At 41.9% G+C, this 23,628-nt stretch overlaps 1 protein-coding gene across 1 annotated transcript in view; it reads left to right on the top strand.

Moving 5' to 3' along the window:
* The window catches only part of SAMM50 (SAMM50 sorting and assembly machinery component), a 35,629-nt gene extending 12,995 nt beyond the window's left edge, over positions 1 to 22,634 (top strand). Inside the window, exons 3-15 of the mRNA XM_073621944.1 lie at positions 2,154 to 2,255; positions 3,020 to 3,107; positions 3,932 to 4,038; positions 4,223 to 4,353; positions 5,305 to 5,392; positions 9,429 to 9,557; positions 10,720 to 10,791; positions 13,041 to 13,127; positions 15,917 to 15,987; positions 16,071 to 16,138; positions 17,930 to 18,076; positions 19,265 to 19,406; positions 22,430 to 22,634. Of these exons, the coding sequence (XP_073478045.1) occupies positions 2,154 to 2,255; positions 3,020 to 3,107; positions 3,932 to 4,038; positions 4,223 to 4,353; positions 5,305 to 5,392; positions 9,429 to 9,557; positions 10,720 to 10,791; positions 13,041 to 13,127; positions 15,917 to 15,987; positions 16,071 to 16,138; positions 17,930 to 18,076; positions 19,265 to 19,406; positions 22,430 to 22,475 (1,278 nt within the window). The 3' untranslated portion in view covers positions 22,476 to 22,634. The remainder of the gene's footprint in view (positions 1 to 2,153; positions 2,256 to 3,019; positions 3,108 to 3,931; positions 4,039 to 4,222; positions 4,354 to 5,304; positions 5,393 to 9,428; positions 9,558 to 10,719; positions 10,792 to 13,040; positions 13,128 to 15,916; positions 15,988 to 16,070; positions 16,139 to 17,929; positions 18,077 to 19,264; positions 19,407 to 22,429) is intronic.
* Positions 22,635 to 23,628: the final 994 nt, after the last annotated feature.

The following is a 23,628-nucleotide window of genomic DNA, read 5'->3' as shown; positions in this document are numbered from 1 at the left end:
TAAAGTCTCCTAAAACATATAGTAGTACCTCAGGGTATTTGATTTAAAATTCCAACAGTGCTCTAACCCGAAACCCGAACAAGTTACCGAATCAGTAGTGAGATGTGTCTCCTGTAAGGCACAGATTGCAGGTAGATCTTTACATAGCAAAGATGAAACCATGGTGCGTTTTAGAGGGTCATTCAGCCCCCTGATGTTTCAGGAAATTATTGATACCGCTGTCGTCTTAAAAGTGTTTGTCGGTACATTTCAGGGTAATTGGGGAAGCATCTTTTCCCTGATGTTTCAAGTATCATAGTCACCAGTTTCACAGAAGTGCCGGTAGTCCAATGGCTTCTCTAAATTCTTAAAGTTTCTTGGCTGTCACTTGGCAACTTGAAGTTTCAGCTCCCTACATTAATTTTCTATAGGATTAAGGTCTGGACATTGGCTAGGCCACACCATGACATTAATGTGCTTCTTCTTGAGCCACTCTCTTGTTGCCTTGGCTGTGTGTTTTGGGTCATTGTCATGCTGGAAGACCCATCCACGACCCATCTTCAATGTTCTGGCTGAGGGAAGAAGATTCTCATCCAAGATTTTACAATATATGGCCCCGTCCATTGGCCCCTCAATGGGGCAAAGTCAGCCTGTACCTTTTAACAGAGAAATGACCCCAAAACATAATGTTTTCACCTCGGTGCTTGACTGTAGGGATGGTGGTGTTCTTCCTCCAAACATGGCGAGCCGAGTTAATGCCAAAGAGCTACATTTTTATTCTCATCTGACCACACCACACCATTTTCTCCGAATCCTTCTCTGAATCGTTTAGATGTTCATTGGCAAACTTCAGACGGGCCTGTACATGTGCCTTCTTGAGGAGGGGGACCTTTTCAGATGCTGCAGGATTTCAATCCATGGCAGAGTATTGTGTTACCAATGGTTTGTTTGGTGACAGTGGCCCCAACTGCCTTAAGATCATTCACAAGCTCCTCCTGTGTAGTTCTGGGCTGATCCTGACTCCATGAGGCAAAATCTTGCAGGGAGCTCCAGACCGAGGGCAATTGATGGTTATTTTGTATTTCTTCCATTTGTGAATAATCACTCCAACAGTTGTCTTCTTCTAACCAAGCTTCTTGCTGGTGTTCTTGTAGCCCATTCCAGCCTTGTGTAGGTCTACAATCTTGTCCCTGACGTCCTTTGACGGCTCTTTGGTCTTGGCCATGATAGTGAGGTGCGAATGGAAGAAACCTTCTGTGGACAGGTGTCTTGTACACATAAGGAGTTGTTGTTGTTAGGAGCACCTTCATAAATTGACAGGACTAATCTGTGTACCACATGAGCACATACTGTAGCCAGTCTGTGGGAGCCAGAATTCTTAATAATGTTGGTTGGTAGGGGATCAAATACTTATTTTACGCACTGAACTGCAACTCGATCTGTAACATTTGTATCGTGTTTTTTTTGGATTTTTAGTTGATATTCTGTCTCTATCATTTAAACTACACCTATGATAACAATTATAGACCCTTCATTTCTTTGTAAGTAGGCAAACTTACAAAATCTGCTAAATACCTTTTTTCTCATCAGCAGTATAGAGCAGTCTTGTGACTTCTATCAGTGTTTGGTTAAAGCTTGTGGGAGAAGTTTTAATTTTCTTCTGACTGTCCTAGGAGGCTGTAGGACCCTTTACCCTCTGTCTTGACAGTGCTGATTGGCCCTGTGCTAATCACATGCATCCTCCCAAAAAAAAAAAAAAAAAAAACTATCTTGCAATACACACCAAACTGAGCATTTTAAGGAATGTCTGATGCCTGGACCCCCTCTAAGCACTGTGGTTGGTTCCACTGACCCCTTGATTGTGCTCAGAAATCTGCATTGCACTCTGTGTTCATTCATAATGGATGACCTAGTCATGTGTCTGTTATGTCTCCTTTTCTGTGAATGAGCACGAGTGCTCTGTCCTGAGCATTTATTTGTTTGTTACTGAGTGTCAGGCTACAGGGGTTTTGATAAACAGCAGGTGTTTTGATAAACATTTTGCACAACTATTATGGTACCTATAAAATCGATAGCACCGTCTTTTCATGCTCTCGGTCCTGTACATTACAAATGTTGGTTCCACCATTCATAACATATCGTCCTTTTTTTTTTTTTTTTTTTTTTTTTTTCAGGTTGTAGTGCAGCGTGTACACTTTGAAGGTATCGGAAGGACAAAAGACGACCTTATCATGCCTGAAATTAGTGATGTTTTTAAAGCAAAGAACCTTATTGATGTATGTATGGCATTATTATTATTATTATTCTTTTTTTTTTAACTTTTTGGTGAGCTCCGTTCACTGCAGTTAAATCTGTTTGGGTATTTTATTGTTAAATAAGCAGAGAAGAAATTAAAGTGTATGCAAAGGCAAAACTTTGATTGTGTCAGTGACTGCATTAATTTTCCCCGGACATTGGTGTCTGTGACTGCATTATTTAACCCCCAACATTGGTGTCAGTGGCGGCATTAATAACCACAAGCATTTGATATCCGTGACTGCATTAATAACCCCCAAGCATTGATATCAGTGACTGCATTAATAACCCCAAAATCGGTGTAAGTACAACAAAATCATACCTTCCAACTTTAGACTTTCATGAAAAGCAAAAAGTGGACATGTCTAAATAGTGCTGAATATTGGGTATGATTAAATAGTATGCAATGCACACATTTGCCACAGTCATACCACAGGGCTACTCTGTAACCAGTAACTGTTGAAAAGAAAAAAAAAAAAAACAGGATTCCTGTTCAACAAGTAGAAAAACAATTTTGGATCAAATATATCTAAGTTTTATTTAAATTAATACCATAATGTTCAGCTCTAATACAGCTCTTTCGGCATGCTTTATAGCAGCAATGGCGTGATGATGTGCCATATGCACCACCTACATTATGCATACTCTTCATATTTTGGCTCGGGGGGAGCCCGAGTCCTGAGATGGGCTTTAACTCATTTTTATTATCCTCTAAAATATAGAGAATATATATTTTGATTTCCAGGTAATGAGGAAATCCCATGAAGCCCGAGAGAAGCTCCTTCGTTTGGGGATTTTTCGACAAGTGGAAGTTTTGATTGATACCTGTGAAGGTAAGAACATCCCTTAGCCCGGTAAAAACTAAACTGACCACATAATTGCAGTTTAAGTTCAGAGAAAGTTCTCTTTCTGTAAAACTTTTTGTTTTTAGGGCTAAACCAATCACAAGCTTTTGGAGTAATTAAATAAAACAAATTTGTGGCCACACCTTCTCTTTAGCATGTCACAGCAGAGAAGGTCTGAATCAAAAACAAAACAAAAAAAGCCATGCCCCCCAGTGTCAGTACAAGGTTATGCATTGCCCCAGGCACTGCCAATTTTGCCCCTCCCCAAGCAGGGCAGGGGGTGGGGCTTATAATGTCTCACTCACTCTGAAGAGTTTAAAAGCGGTGCATGTACTGCACCACAGTAAAATATGCTGGTAACAGTTGCAAAGGAAGAAATACCCCAGCATCAGTAGTGTCTCTAGAAGGAAAAAATACTGTTGTGTTATTATTGGGAGAAGAAATGCAGTTGCATTCTAAATCTGAACACCAGGCAAACTATTGACCTACATATACGCAAGCCTTCCCTCCTGACTGGCTGTTAAATAAGCATCCGCATTACTGATCATGATCCTGCTCTCTCCTATTGCCAGCAATCTTCTAGTCTTTGGGAGCTTTGTGCAGTATGGTAGGGACTGACTGGCTCACGCTTATGATCTCCCAGTGATTTTCTTTTTTTTTTTTTTTTTCTTTGAGGTCACATCTTAATGGCTCCTGCTGCTGTGTGTGTGTGTGTATGTGTGTGTGTGTATATATATTCTCACACACCCACCCTGCAAGTGTTTAAGTAATTTTTATTACTGTAATTAATGCAGATTTTTCATGTTTTCCAGGTGAAGATTCCCTTCCGAATGGCTTGGATGTCACCTTTGAGGTCACAGAGCTGCGGAGGTTAACTGGAAGTTATAATACGATGGTTGGCAACAACGAAGGCAGCATGGTAGGGCCAGCGCCTAAATGACAGTTGTGTTTGTGGACTTCAGAAGATGTTCCTTACAGTCTAACAAACATATGTATTCGGTGTAGACCATTTCAAAGTAAAAATCAAGTTTCACAAAGTCCTCTAAATTGGTTCCCAATGAATATACTTAGAGACGGATTACATGTCTTTTATTCTCTTGTAGGTTCTGGGACTGAAATTTCCCAATCTCTTTGGTCGGGCAGAGAAAATGACTTTCCAGTTCTCTTATGGAACCAAGGAGACCTCCTATGGCTTATCATTCTTCAAACCTCAAGTTGGAAACTTTGAGAGGAAGTAAATATTTAAAATATAAGTTTTCGCAACAAATTTTTTTTTTTTTTTTTATCGGCAGTTAGAGCAGTCTTGTGACTTCTATCAGTGTCAGGTTAAAGCTTATTGGAGGTATTTTCATTCTACTCTGACTGTCCTATAAGGCTGCAGGACCCCTGACCCTCTGTCTGGACAGTGCTGATTGGCCCTGTGCTGATCACATGCACCCTCCCAAGAAAAAAAAAACTCTCTCGCAATGCACACCAAACTGAGCATGGCAGCCTGTCCCCTAGCCTCTGTTCAATCAGGAGATGGGTTGGGAACTGTGAAAGAAGGGGAGGATCAGAGAAGACAGGATCAAACAGCCTTTTTACACAATGCAGAGGATGATTAACCCCTTAGGTTCCACAGTGAGTACAACAAGCATACTTTACTGCATATACAGACTTGTTTTACTGTTGTGGGTTTAGTAACACTTTAAATTCAATTCCAGGTTGCCCCTCCCCTTTGATCACTCTCATCCCCCTCTATTTAGTCTATGGTTCTTTTGGTCCAGTCACACAAGGTCACAGGTGGCATTTTTCCTTCACCAGTGGACTGGTCCTGGAACACTTCAGAGACCAGCACCATCCAGTGAGTCCAGGGTGGCTTGATGTCAAACCCCTAGGGGGTGGGTCCTTGATGCCCTGGGCTCATAGGAAGTGGGTTGAATGATGCTGGGTGTCATTGAACCTAGAGGAAGACTGGCATTGGACTGCAGAGCTGTGAGTCTTTGCAGAACAGCATTAGCAGCATTTCCTGATTGGGTTGATCTGGGTTATTGACCTTTTTTGCTATTTTTTTGTTCTGATTTGTTGCATTGGATTGATAATGTGTATAATGGTCTTACATTTTTTTTTTTTTAATTAGAATACATCTAGAAATCTAAAGCATAGCTTACAGGACCAATTTGATTTTATCTTTCTTCTTGTACAGTTTCTGCCTCAACTTATATAAGGTAACCGGCCAGTTTCCTTGGAGTTCCCTGCGAGAGACAGATCGCGGCATTTCTACAGAGTTTAATGTACGGAATTTGAATATCTATTATTTTTTGTCCAATTTCCCAAATACAACAGTGAAAGACAGACAGTTTATGGTGTGCAATATATGTAGATAAGCTGATCTGTGATTTGTTACAGGATGACAATTCTAATTTTTCACAGGCACATCTCTATTGTGATTATTTTTTTTTTTTTTTTTTTTTTTGGCTCCATAAGGTGAGAATATGGTTTGTAAATCAAAATTGCACTATCCTTTGCAAATTAAGTAAACCTATTCATACTTTACATATGGACAGCATGAATTGCTTGGGGCATAGCAGTTTTTGGAGGTTCGAACCCCTTTGCTTATTTCTGGCCTTTTTAAGTGTTTGGCTATACCAAAGAAAGTTGCAGCAATTCTGAAGAAAAAAGTGTCTTAGAAAGCTGATCAATAGGATCAGAATTGAAAAGATTGATGGGTTCACCTTCCACCTAGGAATAAAATGAAGCTCTTGCCTCCTCCACAGAAAAAGTTAATTCCTCCGGTTCCATAGAACGGATTGGGCTTGTTTGCACTGGCTGTGTTGTCAGACTTTTACAGTGCTGGCAAAATGAATGAACTGTGCACAATACATTATTTTAATTGGAATTGTTTCTGCCAATAAGCTCTGTCTTCTTGGGGAAAAAAATCCTGCTTGCTGCATTTTGGGTGTGTCGCCCTGCAGGACGCCAATCAAGTAATTGGAATAGAATGATTACAAAATACAGCACAAGTATAAACACAGAGCAAAGTGTGTTTATATACGTTTGTGGTATGAACAAGCCCTCCAGCCTTTTCTTCAGTCTTCCACATTTTTATCGGCTCCTTTCCTGTACTAAAGCTGCTTACTCTGACTTCAGTGCACACTGTGAGCTTCTCACAATGCGCATTAGAAGCTGCAGAAAGTTAGCGCACACCCCATTTTCTGGCTGGAGGGCGTCCAGTATCATTTAACATTTCCTAGCCTGTCTCCTTTTTTTTTTTTTTTTTTTTTTTTTTTTTTCTTTTTTTTTCATTGGATTTCGGTTTTTAGTCATGGAGGTGCAGCATTACATGTGGGCATTACCTATGGCCCACTACTCCACACTGACATCCACCCAACAAGGCATTTTGATATTTTGTATAACCTCCCCCAAGAGCCAGCTCACTGCTTGAATCTGAGCGCTCCTGAGAACGGTACTGAAGCAGGGTGCCATGATGTTTTCAGGAAGCTGTGTTCAGCACTCTGCTTGCCCTTGCAACCAGCCATAATCTGCCTGCACTGCATTTTTATTTAAAAATGTATTTGGCATATTGTTGATGGGGTGGGAGGGGGTGCTAAGGAATGCAACATATAAGCAGATTGAATTGCATCTTTAACATGGGACTGGATTCAAAAAATTATCCTAGCAAACATTAGAAACCAGAAACAAAATACTTCTTGTTTCTAGGCATCCCTGGGCCTCATAGCCAGGTATCGGCAGTATAAGATCATGTAAGGCACTGTGTCTGTGACTGCTAGCAAGATGAGATTTGGAGTAAGATTTTGTGATGTCATTATTGTGCCACTCATTGTACCCCTTGCTGAGGGGGAAGCTGTATCTGGGGACCAAGGATGAGCTCAGGCCTATTTGGGCATGAATCTGAACCTGCCTGAGCTATCCCGCCAGGTAGCTGTCAAAACTGGCAGCCAATTATAGACAGCATAGGCATTCCCTGCTCCACGGCCGCACATATGTATGCCCCTCATGAGGCTGTGGGGTTGGGATACCTCCACCACCTATGATTGGCTGTTGGCTTTGAAAACTTCCTGTTAGGATAGCACAGGCCAGTTTGAACTCTTATCTGAACGTGTCTGAGCTGAATCTTACTGAGGACCTGCCAACAAGCATCACCCTCTGTCTGCTTAATTTGTTTCCTGTGGGTCTGTACATTCTGTAACTCTCCTACTGCAGTCAGATTATTACTCCTCATGAGTCATGAGAGAGCTTTGATCTCTGATATGAGAAAGCAAAGCCTCATACGAAGGACACCTCCACACAAAACCATGGTACAAACACTGCATGGGAAGCCACTAATGGGGAAAGACTGCAGGCAATACAAATGACTGGTCCTGTTGTGTGCCTTTTTTGGCACAGCATTCACCTTTCAGGGCATAATTATTGTAGTCTGTCTGTTTCCAAAATTTAGGAACCTGTCTTCTGTTGGTGATTATAAAGTGTATAAAGAGAGAATGTTCAATTCTCCTAAAAGCCCTTTAATCTGAGCGCAGTAAAAGGAAGATTGTGGGATTTTTGCAATGATGGGGCAGGTACTACTTTATAGAAAAATATGTCTCTTCATGGGGACTTGTGGGTTGGTGGAAAAAAAAAAAACAGCTCTGTACAAGGTATTATGGGATGGGTAGGAGATGGTGGGTGTCTGGTTTGGAGGAATCAGGAACACAGCCATCCAGAGGATTTAATAACATGATGCAAAGTGGCAATCTTATTCAACTTTTACTTTAAAGTGATATTAAATTCTTTTTTTTTTTTTGTTAAAAATAACAAACATGCTATACTTACCTGCTCTGTGCAATGGTTTTACACAGAGTGGCCAAGATCCACCTCTTTTCGGGTCCCTCGCCGGCACTCCTGGCCCCTCCCTCCTGCCGAGTGCCCCAACAGCAAATGGCTTGCTATGGGGGCACCTGAGCCAAGTTGCTGCTCAGTGTGTCCACTCAGGCATGGCATACGCTACTCGTCCCTGTCCCCTCTCTCTCCTCATTGGCTCACTGACTTTGACAGCAGTGAGAGCAAATGGCGCAGCCAATCTGGAGGGAGAGTCCCGGACAGCCGAGGCTCTAGTGCAACATAGCTAGATTGAGATGGGGCTCAAGTAAGTATGAGGGTGGGGGGGGCTGCTGCACACAGAAGGGTTTTTTAATCTTGCTGCATAGAATTCATTAAGATAAAAAACCTTCTGCCTTTAGAACAACTTTAATCTTGGGTAAAAATTTCCTAAGCTGTTGAAGATAGCTCCTCGTTAGGGAAGTGTTTAAGGGTTCTTAAGTAGGTGAAATACTAATTCCTATACATAACCCAAATACATGTTTTTCTGCCTGTTTTACAAGCTAAAGCTGGCCGTAGACTGTTCTCGGCCAGTTCAACAGTAGCCAGCCAAGATTCAAACCATGTATGGGCAGGTTGAATTTACCAAAGTTCATCAACTTTGGGTACAACCAGCTTGCCAGATTTTACATGCGATTATTGCTAGCAGCTAGCAATAATCACTATGTTCTGGCAGGGACGGATTTCGTGCTGGGTGAACACAGTGGCTTGGCAGGAGGGATTCCCCCATCAACATTGACCAGCCCGTGGTTTTTCTTTAAGCAACAAGAATGATTTATTGGACTGGACATCTGATCTGCATACTTATGCTGGATCAGGAGCTCATTAGGCAGTGAATCAAAAACAAAGATCTTTTCTTAAACTCATTGGTGGGGGGTAATCTTTTGGCTTCCTTTGCAAGTATGCACAGCGTACTTGCAGATTATGGCATTTGCTTACCTCCTTCTGTGCTGTCATCCATGGATGACTGGTTTAGGATCCTGTCACCACTGCATCTCCTGCCCAGCTTTCTCCATTGCCAATTCTTTCAGGTCCACCGACAATCCTCTTTGGCCATTTGGGTGATCACTGATGGCATGCGTGCAGGAGCCGCGTTGTCTGTGGCACCCAGCCTCTTTTCTCAGCATGCCAAGAATAGACCGAAGCTGTACATATATTTTTTTTTTTTTTTAATTATTTTTTTGTTTGTCTCTTCTGAAAAACTCTACCTTCTGGTCATTTTTTGGTACACATGTTTTGCTCCACTTTAATGGGTCTTTAAAAACAAATAGTGAGTGCCATATTCGAAGAATTATACAGTGTACATTTTTTTTGAAGCATTTCACCTGGGATGGTCATGTCCTACCCCTGCAGAGCTCCATCTTGACTGATTCTCTTTAATTGTTTATGTTAAACCTTCATCTGTCATCACTTTGAGTGTCTGATGGTATTGTCTTGTTTCTCTAATAACAGTTCCCAATCTGGAAGACCAGTCACACCTTGAAGTGGGAGGGAGTTTGGAGAGAACTTGGTTGCTTGGCCCGAACAGCATCGTTTGCCATACGAGAGGAGAGTGGACACTCGCTGAAGTCTTCTCTAGCAGTAAGCCGCACTTTTCCTGAAAGTGATAAATCTGCTGTGTACAACTTTGTTCTACTAGTGGACAGAATGCGTGTTCTGGACTATTTCTGAACGGGGGAATTCAGCCAAGAATCTCCTAAATGAGCAACTGCTCAGTGACTAATTTCCTGCTCTTATTTAGTTCTGTGGAAGAGGAGATCAATTGATAAGTTTCTGCTACGCAGTTAAAGTACATCTGACCCTAAGAACAAAAGCATAATATATTGCAGCTTACCAGCCCTCGGATGCATTAGTTTTTTCAGGTTGGGTTTTTTTTTTTGTACTTTATTTTACCTGGCCTGGAGTGACATTGCTCCCTCTGTTAACACCATGGAATACCTCCTCCTCTTCTCATCTCTATAACAGAAGGATGTTCTGTAGTTCACAGATAGAATAGTTCTCTGTTCTAACTGATATATTCCTCTACAGTATTCTCTGCCTCTGCTGACTGTTATCAGCTCACGGGATTTCTGGCAGGATCAAAGGGTATTTTGTTGACCTTGCTGAACAGATATACCAACACATTTTCAGAGGTATATTCGACAGGCAAAATTGGAGCAAATAAGAGTAGTTCATTGTTGGAGTTTCCATATACTTTAACCTGCAGCATTGATCTTTTAAAACTCATGAAAGTGTCCCTTTTCCCAACAATTTGCGTTTAAAACACCGCTGCACAAATACCATGTGATATAAAATATTGCAACAATCTCCATTTTATTCTCTAGATTCTCTGCTAAAAAAAAAAAAAAATATATATATATATATATATATATATATATATATATATATATATATATATATATATAAATAATGTTTGGGGGTTCTAAGTAATTTTCTATAAAAAAAAAAAAATACGGATTTTAACTTGTAAACACCAAATTTCAAAAATAGGCTTAGTCATGAAAGGGTTAAACAGTATTTGTTTATTCTAGAGTTCAGCTTTAAAAGTATTGTTTTACATTGGAGGAGATATACTGTATCTCATGACATTTTAGTAGTGGAATTTAGCTACTCAAAATTTCACCTGTAGCACTACTCTAAATCGTTTCAGATGTTTCATAGTTGGTTGCATGCTGGTGAGAATGATGTACTTTGCTGTGGACTGTATTTTTAAAAATTATTAATCTGTAATGCTTCATTTCAGCATACAATGGTGATTGATAGCCGCAACTCTACAATCCTGCCTAAAAGAGGTGCCTTACTGAAGATCAATCAGGTAATCTTGGCTATACAGTGCACCTGACTATCACACTGATAAAGGCTTGTTGGACATCTTGTTTCAAACCCATGTGCATTAAAGCGGAGTTCCACCCTAAAGTGGAACTTCCGCTCATCGGATTCCTCCCCCCCTCCGGTGTCACAATTGGCACCTTTCAGGGGGGAGGGGGGTGCAGATACCTGTATAATACAGGTATCTGCACCCACTTCCGGGTATAGCTAGCAGCAGCTAGCCGCAGACTCCCCGCCCACCCCCGTTGTGTTGTGGGAAATACAGAGTTCCCACAACACAACAGGGACCAGTGTAGACGCGCAGCGCGACTCGCGCATGCGCAGTAGGGAACCGGGCAGTGAAGCCGCAACGCTTCACTTCCCGATTCCCTCAGTGAGAATGGCGGCGGCAGCACCCGAGGATCGAGGGACGGCTCGGTCTCGGGTGCCGACATCGCTGGACCCCGGGACAGGTAAGTGTCCTTATTTTAAAAGTCAGCAGCTGCAGTATTTGCAGCTGCTGACATCTAAATTTTTTTTTTTAGTGAAACTCCGCTTTAATATAGAGCAGTTGCCCCCTTAGTTACTATAATGGCCTCACTCTTCTGGTGTGTCTGTGGGAATTTGTGCCCAATTTTGAGGTTGGGTACTGATTTTGGATGAGTAGACCTTGCTAATAATTGACATTCCAGTTCATTTTAAAGGTTTGCTACCTGCTCAATTTCCTCCAAATAAAACTGATCAATCCACAGGGAAAGTCCCTTCCCCAAACGGTTATCACCAGTTTGGAAGTGCGCAATTTATTAAAACGTCTTTGTATGATTTAACATTAGACGTACCCTTTGCCGCCAACACCCAAACTTGACCATTTGGAGGGGTGTCTACATACTTTTGGCCATACAGTAAAGATGTGGTGGTCCAGTGTCCACAAACCTTTGACCATATAGTGCCTACCTGTACCCACCCCCTTCCACACAGGGCAGGCTTCGTTGGCATCTGCCTGCTCAGCGAGCATCTGTCTGCTGATCCCCACTGAGCATGCAGATGGCTGGTGCGTGTCCTATCTGCTTATGCAGAGCGGAAACAAACACAGCCTGCTTTCCTCTATGAATGGACTACCTGCCATCCAATCCGCCAGACGGAAGGGGAGATCCCCATACATCTATTTTTAGAAGATCAGATGTCGGCAGGTGTAAACGAGCACATATCTGTTTACACCCGCCGCTCCATAGAGGAGACTGGAGGGTCCACCTGAAAAACTGACAGGTAGACCCGATCAGTCCGCTAGTGTGATAGGGGCCTAAGAGTCTCTCTCTGGTTATCTCTATATCTCTCTCGTTATCTCTCTCTCTCTCTCTCTCTCTCTCTCTCTCTCTCTCTCTCTCTCGTTATCTCTATATCTCTCTCTCTCGTTATCTCTATATCTCTCTCTCTCGTTATCTCTCTCTCTCTCTCTCTCTCTCGTTATCTCTATATCTCTCTCTCTCTCTCTCGTTATCTCTATATCTCTCTCTCTCTCTCTCTCGTTATCTCTATATCTCTCTCTCTCTCGTTATCTCTATATCTCTCTCTCTCTCGTTATCTCTATATCTCTCTCTCTCGTTATCTCTATATCTCTCTCTCTCTCTCTCTCTCTCGTTATCTCTATATCTCTCTCTCTCTCTCTCTCTCGTTATCTCTATATCTCTCTCTCTCTCTCTCTCTCTCGTTATCTCTATATCTCTCTCTCGTTATCTCTATCTCTCTCTCTCTCTCTCTCGTTATCTCTATATCTCTCTCTCGTTATCTCTATATCTCTCTCTCGTTATCTCTCTCTCTCTCGTTATCTCTCTCTCTCTCTCGTTATCTCTCTCTCTCTCTCGTTATCTCTCTCTCTCTCTCGTTATCTCTCTCTCTCGTTATCTCTCTCTCTCTCTCTCTCGTTATCTCTATATCTCTCTCTCTCTCTCTCTCGTTATCTCTCTCTCTCGTTATCTCTATATCTCTCTCTCTCTCTCTCTCTCTCTCGTTATCTCTCTCTCGTTATCTCTCTCTCTCTCTCTCTCACTCTCTCTCTCTTTCTCTCTCTCTCTCTCTCTCGTTATCTCTCGTTATCTCTTTAAGATTGTTGACCCCTGCTGCTCACATTTAAAATAAATTTGTTCATTACACATATGCTAAAGGTGTATAAAATTATTTTTACTTTTGAATGATGACTTTGTATTGCTCTTCTGAGAGGTCTGTATTCCCAGTCATCCTGATGTTTGTGTCTCACAGGAGCTAGCCGGGTACACAGGAGGAGATGTCAGCTTCCTAAAGGAAGACTTTGAACTGCAGCTGAACAAACGGCTCTCATGGGACTCTGTAAGTTCACTTTATAGAGCAATAAAAGCCCTAAGAAAATAATCGTATCCAAAACACAAGAGGTTTATTTGTCATCCAGGACCATGAAGATCACTCATTTGGCCCCAGGGCCAGCTGTGTATTTAGAACCACACAGATTTCATTCTAGTATTAGGTATTCAATTTACATACAGTGGTCTCAAGGTTTGTTAACCTAATACAAGATACGGAAACAATTGCTTCAGTACAATAGGTCTTGGAAGCAATAATACAATATCTTACATAGGTAGTCAGGTGGAAAAAAGACACAAGTCCATCTAGTTCAACCAATAAAAAAAAAAAAAAAAATCATACAATCCTATATACACAATCCTATACCCACAGTTGATTCAGAGGAAGGTGAAAAAACCCCAGCAAAGCATGCTACAATTTGCTACAGCAGGGGAAAAATTTCCTTCCTGATCCTCCCGAGAGGCAATCTGATTTTCCCTGGATCAACTTGATTTATAAATGTTAGTGACCAGTTATATTATGTACATTAAGAAGAGTCCAGGCCTTTTTTAAATTCAAATACTTTTTATTGAGTATAAAAGATGAACAGTGTATAAACAATCATGCGTGACTAAGGACTGTACAGTCAAAGGTCAAAACAATGGCATCCTGAGTACAGTATTACAAATAAAGTAGCATAGGAGAATTCTAGAGGGAACTCAAGAAAAATAAAGATAAGCCAAATTCAGTGAGCTTGTACCGTCTGACCAGGACTGTCAGGGGGAACCTATCATTGAGGGAGCGACATTAAATGTGGAAATTTGTTTCCGGGAGATGGACGCTGGACTGCCCGAGAGATCCCATACACACTACCCCTGTGGGACCTTCCTGTCGGTGTGCATAGGGTCCCCCCAGAATCTACCGCTGCTCCCGCAGCCAGGTTTGCTCTGGATAGAATGGAAAGGCTGTAAAAGCGGAGCCCTCCGTTTCTAGAATACTACCAAGATGACGGAGTGAAAATTGCATAATGGAGAGAACGAGATCCCGCTGACAGTCCGGTCATCAGTCTCTAAAGTTTTCCCCTCGGGGGGAACTACAGGTCATAATGCACTAGAGGAGTGGAAGGGACTAGGTAGTCCCAGGAAAGAGAAAGAAAAAACGTGTGAAATGGAAGGAGAAAAGAAGAGAAGGACAGGGTGTTGTTCAAGGGGGAGTAGGAGCAATTCCATTTCCAGACTCCAATCCTGTGAGGAGAGTTCTGTTACAGAATGTGGCCCAAGGTTCCCAGATAGCATTAAACCTCCCAATTTTGTCATTCAGCTTCACTACTATTTGCTACTGAGACATAATTCAAGATACTTTCCTCCTACATTCTTTTTTAAATTCAAATACATTTTATTGCGTATAAAAGATGATCCAGGCCTTTTTTTAAAGCAATCTACTGAGCTGGCCAGAACCATCTCTGGAGGGAGTCTATTCCACATTTTCACAGCTCTTACTGTGAAGAAACCTTTCCGTATTTGGAGATGAAATCTTTTTTCCTCTAGACGTAAAGAGTGTCCCCTTGTCCTCTGTGATGATCTTATAGTGAACTTGGGGTGGAGTTATTCACTATATGGACCACTTATGTATTTGTACATGTTGATCATATCCCCCCCTCCCCCATAATCTCCTTTTCTCAAGAGCAAATAAATTCAGTTCCTCTAATCTTTCCTCATAGCCGACTTCCTCCATGCCTCTTATTAGTTTGGTTGCCCTTCTCTGCACTTTCTCCAGTTCCCCCCATATCCTTTTTGAGAAATGATGCCCAAAACTGAACTGCATATTCCAGATGAGGTCTTGTCAATTTGTACAGGGGCAAAATGATATCACTCTCTGGAGTCCATACCTCTCCTAATACAAGAAAGGACTTTACTCGCGTTGGTCATCTTTATTAGGATATGGTGAAAAGAGCAGAACTCAAAATCCAGTGGGGCAAAACAAAATGATAGGCATGACTCCAGTCCCATAATTGCTTCCAAAGCCCTACTTTATGTCACAGTGGTGTTTCAGACAAGTTGTTGCAAAAAAGATGTATTGGAAATTCCTTAATAATTATCAGTTCCTGATAAATTGTTCATCTAAAACTAATTGGCATAGATTCCAAATCCCTAGTTTCCCCTACAACCCCTACATTCCACAAATAACTCCCCCTCACACTCACAAATACCCCCTCTTCACAAATTTTAACCCCAGTCACCCCACTAAGGATTTTGCTCGGCCTTGGTGTGATGGCTCACTTACCTCTCCTCCTGGCAGTCAGCTGGTGGCCTGATCTTCTGCCTTCCGAGTCCTCTCCTCCTGTCAGGTCCTGGCTTTAACACAGGCCTAGTGGCAAGGCATACCGAGAATGCCACGATCTCCCGCCCTGAGGTGGGCAGCAGGACCCTGGATCCTGGGCCGGGCACTGGTCGATCATCAGTGCCTAGGTGGGCAAGACAATAGACGGATCCTCCCGTTCTGTTCTCTCTCTGTTCTCCTGTGCTGTCTGTTTTCCTGTGCTGTGTGCTCTGGGCTGCAGCAGCATGCGGGAGAGAGGACACAGGAGAGAGAGAGCGAGGGAGAGAGAGCTCCCAGCCGCTGCACTGTGCACCCCGCCACCCACCCAGGGTCGGCCCTGCTTGCGGGCCATTTGTAACCGGTCCACTGGCCGGTACTTTGAGACCCCTGCTTTAGTCCCTTATCACTATACCCTGTATAGTTATACTGTCATATTTTATTTCAGTAAAACACTTTACATAAGTGAACCACAATTGTGTTTTTTTTTTTTCCCCCAACAGGTGCTTTCTACTTCCCTATGGGGGGGAATGTTGGTTCCATTAGGAGATAAACCATCCAGCATCGCCGATCGGTGAGTTCAACAGATAATGCTCCTTGATTAGCCATAAAAATTAAAAATGTTATTGATTTAATTTTTTTATTTGTGCTTAAAAGATTTTATTTGGGAGGACCAACAAGCGTGCGTGGATTTAGCATGTACAGTATTGGGCCTCAGAGTGAAGGTAAGCACATTTTGAAGGGCCAGTAAATATTTAACTACGAGGGGTGTCACTTCAATAAGCTGTATTGCTTAACTTAACCTTGTTTGTTACTCTGTCTAATGATCGCGTTTTATCAATTCACTGGACTGGACACAAGGCTAAAAATCAGAGGAACATTGCTCCCCCCCCTTTGTAAGCCATTTCATTTTACACAGGAGGAGAGGGCTTTGCTTCAGCTTGGTCTCCTTACAGGTGAAGCATTTTAAAGCTAAATTCCAGGAAATCTGAAAATTCTCCCTTGCAGTGGCAGTTCAAAAACACTTATCCATTACTTCTGCCTTACTTCCTGGACAGACTTTAGGTCATGACACCCCAGCTGAGGGTAGATGATGCAGGGTGTGTGCTAATGAAATCAGCTGGTCAACTCCTTTCTGGGTCATGACAAGTCTGTCCAGGAAGTAAGGCAGAAGTAATCTTGCAGTGTTTTTGAACAGCCGTGAAGAGAGTGAGGTAAGCGCGAGTAGAATAAATGGAAAACTCTTTTATTTTTGCAAAAGTACATTTAATGCTATATTGGTACATGGGGGAGCTGGAATTTTGAAAAAAAAGGCGTCCAAAGGTGAACTTAGCCTTTAACCACTTCCAGCTACAGGCATCATTCAGGTATCATCGTTTAGAGCCTGCGATTCTGTGCACCGTAAGAACGATCATATCGGCAGTTCTGACGCTTGATCATTCTTACAGGCGACGGAAGCGGACATCCGCTGCCCCCATGGTGCTTCTCCAGGCTCACCTGTGCCATCGGGGACCCGAAGAAAGAATCAGTCGCTTTCCGGATGACGAGCATAGAGATTTCCGGTGACCAGCTGGTCACCACTCATCTCTATGACTGTCTGAGGCCGGGCGCGACGTTACAACGTCACGTCCAGGCCGCGGTTGTAAACAAAGCCGCAATCGCGGCTAGAAAACATGGGATCGTTTAATTTTTTATTTATTTATTTTATTTTTATCTCATGCTTTTCAGCCTGGAGGAGAGATGTGGGGTCTTATAGACCCCACATCTCTCCATAAAGTGGACCTGTCACGCACTATTCCTTTTACAAGGGATGTTTACAGTCCTTGTAATAGGAAAAAAAGTGATCAAAAAAAAAATATTTTTTAATATTTCACGTTGCGAGAGCAACAATTCTAGAACTAGACCTCCTTTGTAAAAAAATTTAAAGCATCGCCTATGGAGCTTTAACTACTAAAGTTTGGTGCCATTCCATGAGTGTGCGCATTTTTAAAGTGTGACATGTTGGGTATCTATTTACTCGGCGTAACATCATCTTTCACGTTATACAAAAAAAATGGGCTGACTTTACTGTTTTTTGTTTTTTTAATTCATGAAACTGGTTTTAAAAAAACGTGTTTGAAAAATTGTTGCACAAATACCGTGCGACATTAAACATTGCAATAACTGCCATTTTATTCACCAGGGTGTCTGCTAAAAAAAAAAATATATAATGTGTGGGGTTTCTGAGTAATTTTCTAGCAAAAAAAAAAAATTATGATTTTTACATGTAGGAGATGAGTGCCAGAATAGGCCTGGTATGGAAGTGGTTAAAGAGGACTCCCCTTATCTCAAAGAAGCAGAGCAGCTTTTATACATGTCTATATAGAACAATTCAGTGGTCATTGTATGTTGTGTGTGTGTTTTTTTTTTTTTTTTTTTTTTTTTTTTCTCCTACTATTGCGGGTCTCTGGGTAAATGCCCATGTTACAGAACTAGCAGTCAGGTATGTATTTAGTTGTAATTATCTGTCTTTACAGGTGACTACCTTGGTGGTGAAGCATACTGGGCTGGTGGTGTTCACCTTTACACCCCACTACCTTTCCGTCCCGGACGTGGTGGTTTTGGGGACCTTTTTAGGACCCACTTCTTCCTTAACGCTGGGAACCTCTGCAACCTGAATTATGGTATGTGTATAGAATAGATTATTGGACAATAGGTGTCATTGTGACCAAAACCGATTGAGCTACATTTAGTTATGTGTTTACATTTAAAGAGTAACTGCACATTTGTTTCAGAAACCCTGCCCCATCAACCCCCAACCCTTTCCCAAACCCCCCGTCTGTCCTTGATCAACAAGATATCGCTTGCTAGATCACCTGGCTGCTCGTACTCGGAAGACATTTTTGAATTAGAGTTCAGTGAAACGCTACAAAATTGATAAGAAGGGTAGAGGACCTCCGCTGTGAAGATTGATTTACATAGATTCCCTCTGACGGTCAGGCGTTTGGAGGGTAATATGATGACAAAGTACAAATATCAAATGTGGCTCCAAAAGCTGTACTTATCTGTTAAGGGGCCTGAAGAGAACATGCAGCCACGGTTAGAGGTTGGAAGTAAGGTTTAACCTTAAATTACAGAAAGGGTTCTTTACTGTTAGGCTGGCCATAGGCGGAGCAAATTTCTCCTATCAATACTGATAGTCCCACCCACCCATCTATGGTATGAGAGTGATTATTCCTAGTGGCTATAACAGCCGCTTGCAATAATTGCATATATATTCAGCAGGCTGGTAATACCCAAGTTGATCAATTGCTCAACATTGGTACATTCAGCTTGTCCATACATGGTTTAAATCTCTGCCTGTTTCTGCTGAACCGGCCAAGATTCGAACCGTCTATGACCGGCTTTAGAATAGTAAAAATGTGGAACTCCCTCTCCTAGGAAATCAAGGCAAGAAGTATGTCTCCAGAATGGGTCCCAAGTTTTATTCAGAGATCACATCATGGTTACAATAGCAACATTTCTGAGCCTCGCAGGTCCCCTTCATAAGGCATTTAACACAAACTGTCACTATTGTAACCATGATGTGATCACTGAATAAAGCTTTGGGCCCTCTCTGGAGATCCTTGGTGTGCTAGTGCCATACTTCTTGCTATGAATGTCTTCAGTTTCCAGTTGGTTGGTCGCTGCAGCACCCATTTACATTTACAACCAACTTCAGCAATGTGTGCACTGGGAATATAGTACTTGGACTCCCCTAGGCAGTGGCACAAGCTAAGAATTTCAACAACTTTTAAAAAACTTTTTAGATATCTTCCTCCTGAGAATGGCATAGTTCTAATCCATTGTGTGTTCTCATCCTCCATGCTCAGGTGAAGGTCCAAGAGCTCACATCCGCAGGCTGGCTGAGTGTATCCGCTGGTCTTATGGTGCAGGCATTGTGCTTCGGCTGGGAAACATTGCAAGACTGGAACTGAATTACTGCATCCCTATGGGTGTCCAAAATGGAGACAGGTCTGTGTTCACATGGTGTTGGATTAGGACATGGCTTCTTGTATTTGTCCTGAATTGTTTTCTCTGAAAACAAAATAGCTCTGTGGAATGCCAAGGAAGGATGGTATGAGTAGCTAGGTCCAAATGGGGTCAGTGCTTTACTCCCAAAGAGGACCTGTTATGAGCGAAATATGGGGCAGCCTTTATTAACTTATTTTGAAAGCTTAAAGGGGTTGCAAACCCTCGTGTTTTTTCCACCTTAATGCATCTTAGGGCTTTTTCACACGGGGCGGATCAGTGATGATCCGCCCCGTGAACACCCACTTGCTCAGCGGGGATCGCTCCGCCGATCCCCGCTGAGCAGAAAGATGACAGGTCCATCGCTGCACACTGTGCAGCGACGGACCTGTCAGAGCGCCGCTCTCCCCTATGGGGGATCGGATGATGACGGACCGTAGTGTCCCTCGTCACCCGATCCGATCCGAAAACGGATGGAAAAGTAGGATTTTCCTCCGTTACACTTTTTGGATCGGAGCGGGTCGGATGTCAGCGGACATGTCACCGCTGACATCCGACGCTCCATAGGGATACATGTATGTCCATTTTTCATCCGAAAACGGAAGGATGAAAAACGGACATACGGATCCCTCGTTTGAAAGAGGCCTTATGCATTAAGGTGAAAAAACTTCTGGCAGTGACCAGCTCCCCTGTTTTACTTACCTGAACCCCGTATTTCCCTCGGTGGAGATGCGCTGTCCTCCTCTCCACGGGGTCTCGGCTTTTTATTAGATAGATTGATAGCAGCGCAGCCATTGGTTCCCGCTGATGTCATTCAAATCTAATGACGGGGGTGTCTATAGACGCCGAATGCTGGACTCGGGAACGCGCCCGCAAGGTCAACCCCCAGGAGAGCTCTTCTCCTATGGGGTTATCTGATGTGGGAAGGAGCCGCGAGAGCCGCCAAGGGACCCCAGAACAGGAGGATCGGGGCCACTCTGTGCAAAACGAGCTGCACAGTGGAGGGAAGTATGACATGTTTGTTATTTTAAATTTAAAAAAAAAAATCGAACCTTTTACAAACACTTTAAGCAAGCTGTGGGGGAGTCATCCTTGTCCCTTCTCTTCTTACTGAATCGCTGGCTCAAGACAAGTATACAGTTAGTGAAAGGGGGCCTGGCCCAGGTCGGCAACTCACTAAGTAGTGAATGAAGCAAGGTTGAGAATGACAGGCCCAGAGCCAAACCTTAATTTTCCATAGATGGGGGAAGGGTTGGAGCTTCTCTATGGTTTTTGCTGGCTCTGTTCTAGTGAGATTACCTCTCATTTCCTGTGAGCACAGGGGAACGTTATGAGCCTCCCTGTCCTAGTGACAACCGCACCCTTCATTTCTAGTACAGAAACCAGAAGTGAAGGAAAACCCCTCAACAGGGAGAAGAAAAAAAAAACCAAGAGAAATTTAAAAAAAAACAAAACTCCAGCCACCATTTCAGTTATTGTTAAAGCTTGATTGATTGATTTGATTGGGTCTATATATACTTTAAAGCTGAACTTGCATATAAAAGACACAAATTATTGCAGATTTTTAATCATTATAAGTACCTAAATTTGACCAGGTACTAGGCATGCTGATAGGAGGAGAGGGCTAAGTGAAGGGTAGGAGAGCTCATTACTGTGTGGCTTCTCCTTTCACTGTCCATTCACATACTGGGGCGGGTCCAGGACAAACCCTAATGTCAGAAAAAAGCATTGCAGGGAAAATCTCTGTCTTGAAGCTGCATGTTATTGCAATAGCTGGTTTTGTTATTTTAACGCAGTATTGAGCTCTGCTTTTCAACTTTTACCTTACAGATGAGCTTTCTACTAAAGCTTATACTTAGGAGATATTCACATGTTTTGCAGCTGGTGACATCACCAGCGCATGCGCACTGCGCTCTGCAGGGACAGCATACTAAGTATGCTGTGCCTACCATGCACATGTGCAGGAGTTACGTCATCATGGCCTGGCCTTTCAAACAGCCTTAGCCAGCGAACCCAGAAGGAAAACCAAGTGAGGATGGAAGCCCTGTCAGTTTCTAGGCTTCGTTTACATACTAGAAATATTTTTTCTTTTTTTTTTTTCGGGATTTACTAAAACTGTTCATTTTTTAGCTTTAATGTTTTTAGCTGGTGTTCTGCTCACCTCATATTTTGCATTTTGTCTTTGACTATTCTTTGACTTCTTTGATAGACTTGTGTTAGTCTTTCTGTAATATGGGATCTGCACAGTAGAATGCTTTAGGAGACATTTGTACAGGACATTAGACATGTGCACACTGAAATATTTCGGTTTAGTCCAAAATATAAATTTATTTAGTTACTCCCGAAATTAATTTTTATTTTGTTTCATTTACAAAATGCATTCATCCAAAAATCCGAATGATTTAAGGTCGAATCTGTCAATTGAAGGCTTATGGTGTCTGTCGGATGTTCTAAGAAGATTTGACAAAGCAGCTAAACTTTACGACGCCGCAATCGTACATTTCCGGTCGAATGCTCCGCCCACAAGCTATAGTAGAATTCTAATGTTGTATGACTAGTAATAATTATATTTATTTATTATTATTATTACTAGTCAACCAACATTAGAATTCTATAGCCTATGGGCGAAGCATTTGTCCGCTCACGGCGATTGTATGTTTTTAGCTGCTTCGTCAAATCTCCATGTCTTTATAATGTCTAATCTTCTCTCTATGAATAATCTTGGACTAATTAGGTTAGGCACATTCAACCGCAGGTTCGATAGACACAGATCGCTATTGTCAGCGTCATGTAGAATCTTCTATCTATATCGAACTGTTGTCGCAAAGATACGAAAATAAAGCATTTTTTTTTTTTATTTCGGATTCTGCGCATTCGTTATTGTTTGTTAAAACTAACACAAAAATCTCCGAAATTCGGACGAAAATGCATTCGGATGAAAACTAATGCACATGTCTACTGGACATACAGTATATATTTTTTTTTCCTTTTTTAGTACGGTAAATGTTTCTATATTTTTGCTTTAGGATATGTGATGGAGTCCAGTTTGGAGCCGGCATTCGCTTCCTTTAACTGTTGGCGGGATCTAATACAAAAGCACTTCAGATGGAAATCTCTGCACTATTTAAAAAACACCGTTCTGTTTTTCTTAAAATTCTCAAATTCTGTTTGTGTACAATGTTTTACCCACAAGTTTATGCAGAAAGCTGTACTAATAAAACAAAAAAGTGATTTTTGTCTTGTCATTTCTACATATAAAAGATATATATTTATTTCCCTCCAGTCTTCTCTATAGTCTTGCACAATTGTACAGCTCCTCTCCTGCATTGAAATTGATTACTCTGCTTTCACTGCACACAGTGAGCTATTTTACAATGTGTATCAGAAGCTGCTTCATTTCCTGGCTGGATGATATCTAGCATCATCTAGCGCAGGGGTAGGCATCCTGGGGCCCTCCAGTTGTTGCAGAACTACATGTCTCATCATGACTCTGGGAGTAATTGTAACTGCCAGCATTGCAATGCCTCATGGGAAATGTAGCTCCACAACAGCTGGAGGGCTTCTGGTTGCCTACCCCTGATCTAGCTGTTCCAGAGCCTGACTGCCCTTGTCCTCTCCTTTCAGTCATTGGATTTCAGTTCTTTTAATCAATCCACACATGAGAACAATGTAACAAATGGATTTTCATTCATTAACAGCTTGCTTATGGTTGTAATCTGTGATTGACCTGGCTACCTGTACCATGTGATTAGCTGTAGTCAATCACATCCATAAGCATGTTCATAAACGTTAATCCAATCATGACTGCTAAAACTATTGCTTATACAGTGATCATCATAAAAAATCCCTGATCACCAATCCCCCCCCCCCCCCCCCCTGAATAGAATAGTGTTACTATGGTGACACTGAACTAATCTGATGACAATGTACAAAAACAAAATGGGGAAAAAACTATTAAATTAAACAAATTTATATATTTTTTTTTTTCTTTTACATACTGTCACCAGTCAGTATCCTAATTTTTATTTTAATTTTCTTAATTTTCCAAAAAATTGTGACAAAAAAATACAACTTAAAAAAAAAAAAATCAATTTTCAAATAAATATATACCATAGTTTGTAGACGCTATAACTTTCACACCGATCAGTTAATATACACTTATTGGGATATTTTTTTTTTTTTTTAAACCAAAGGCTTGTAACACTGTGACCTTTAATTTATTAAA

The sequence above is a fragment of the Aquarana catesbeiana genome, linkage group LG03 (genome assembly GCF_042186555.1).
Source record: "Aquarana catesbeiana isolate 2022-GZ linkage group LG03, ASM4218655v1, whole genome shotgun sequence".
In the NCBI taxonomy this organism is placed as follows: Eukaryota; Metazoa; Chordata; class Amphibia; order Anura; family Ranidae; genus Aquarana; species Aquarana catesbeiana.
Note: the sequence above shows the minus strand (reverse complement) of the source record. Positions and strands in the feature narration are given on the sequence as shown.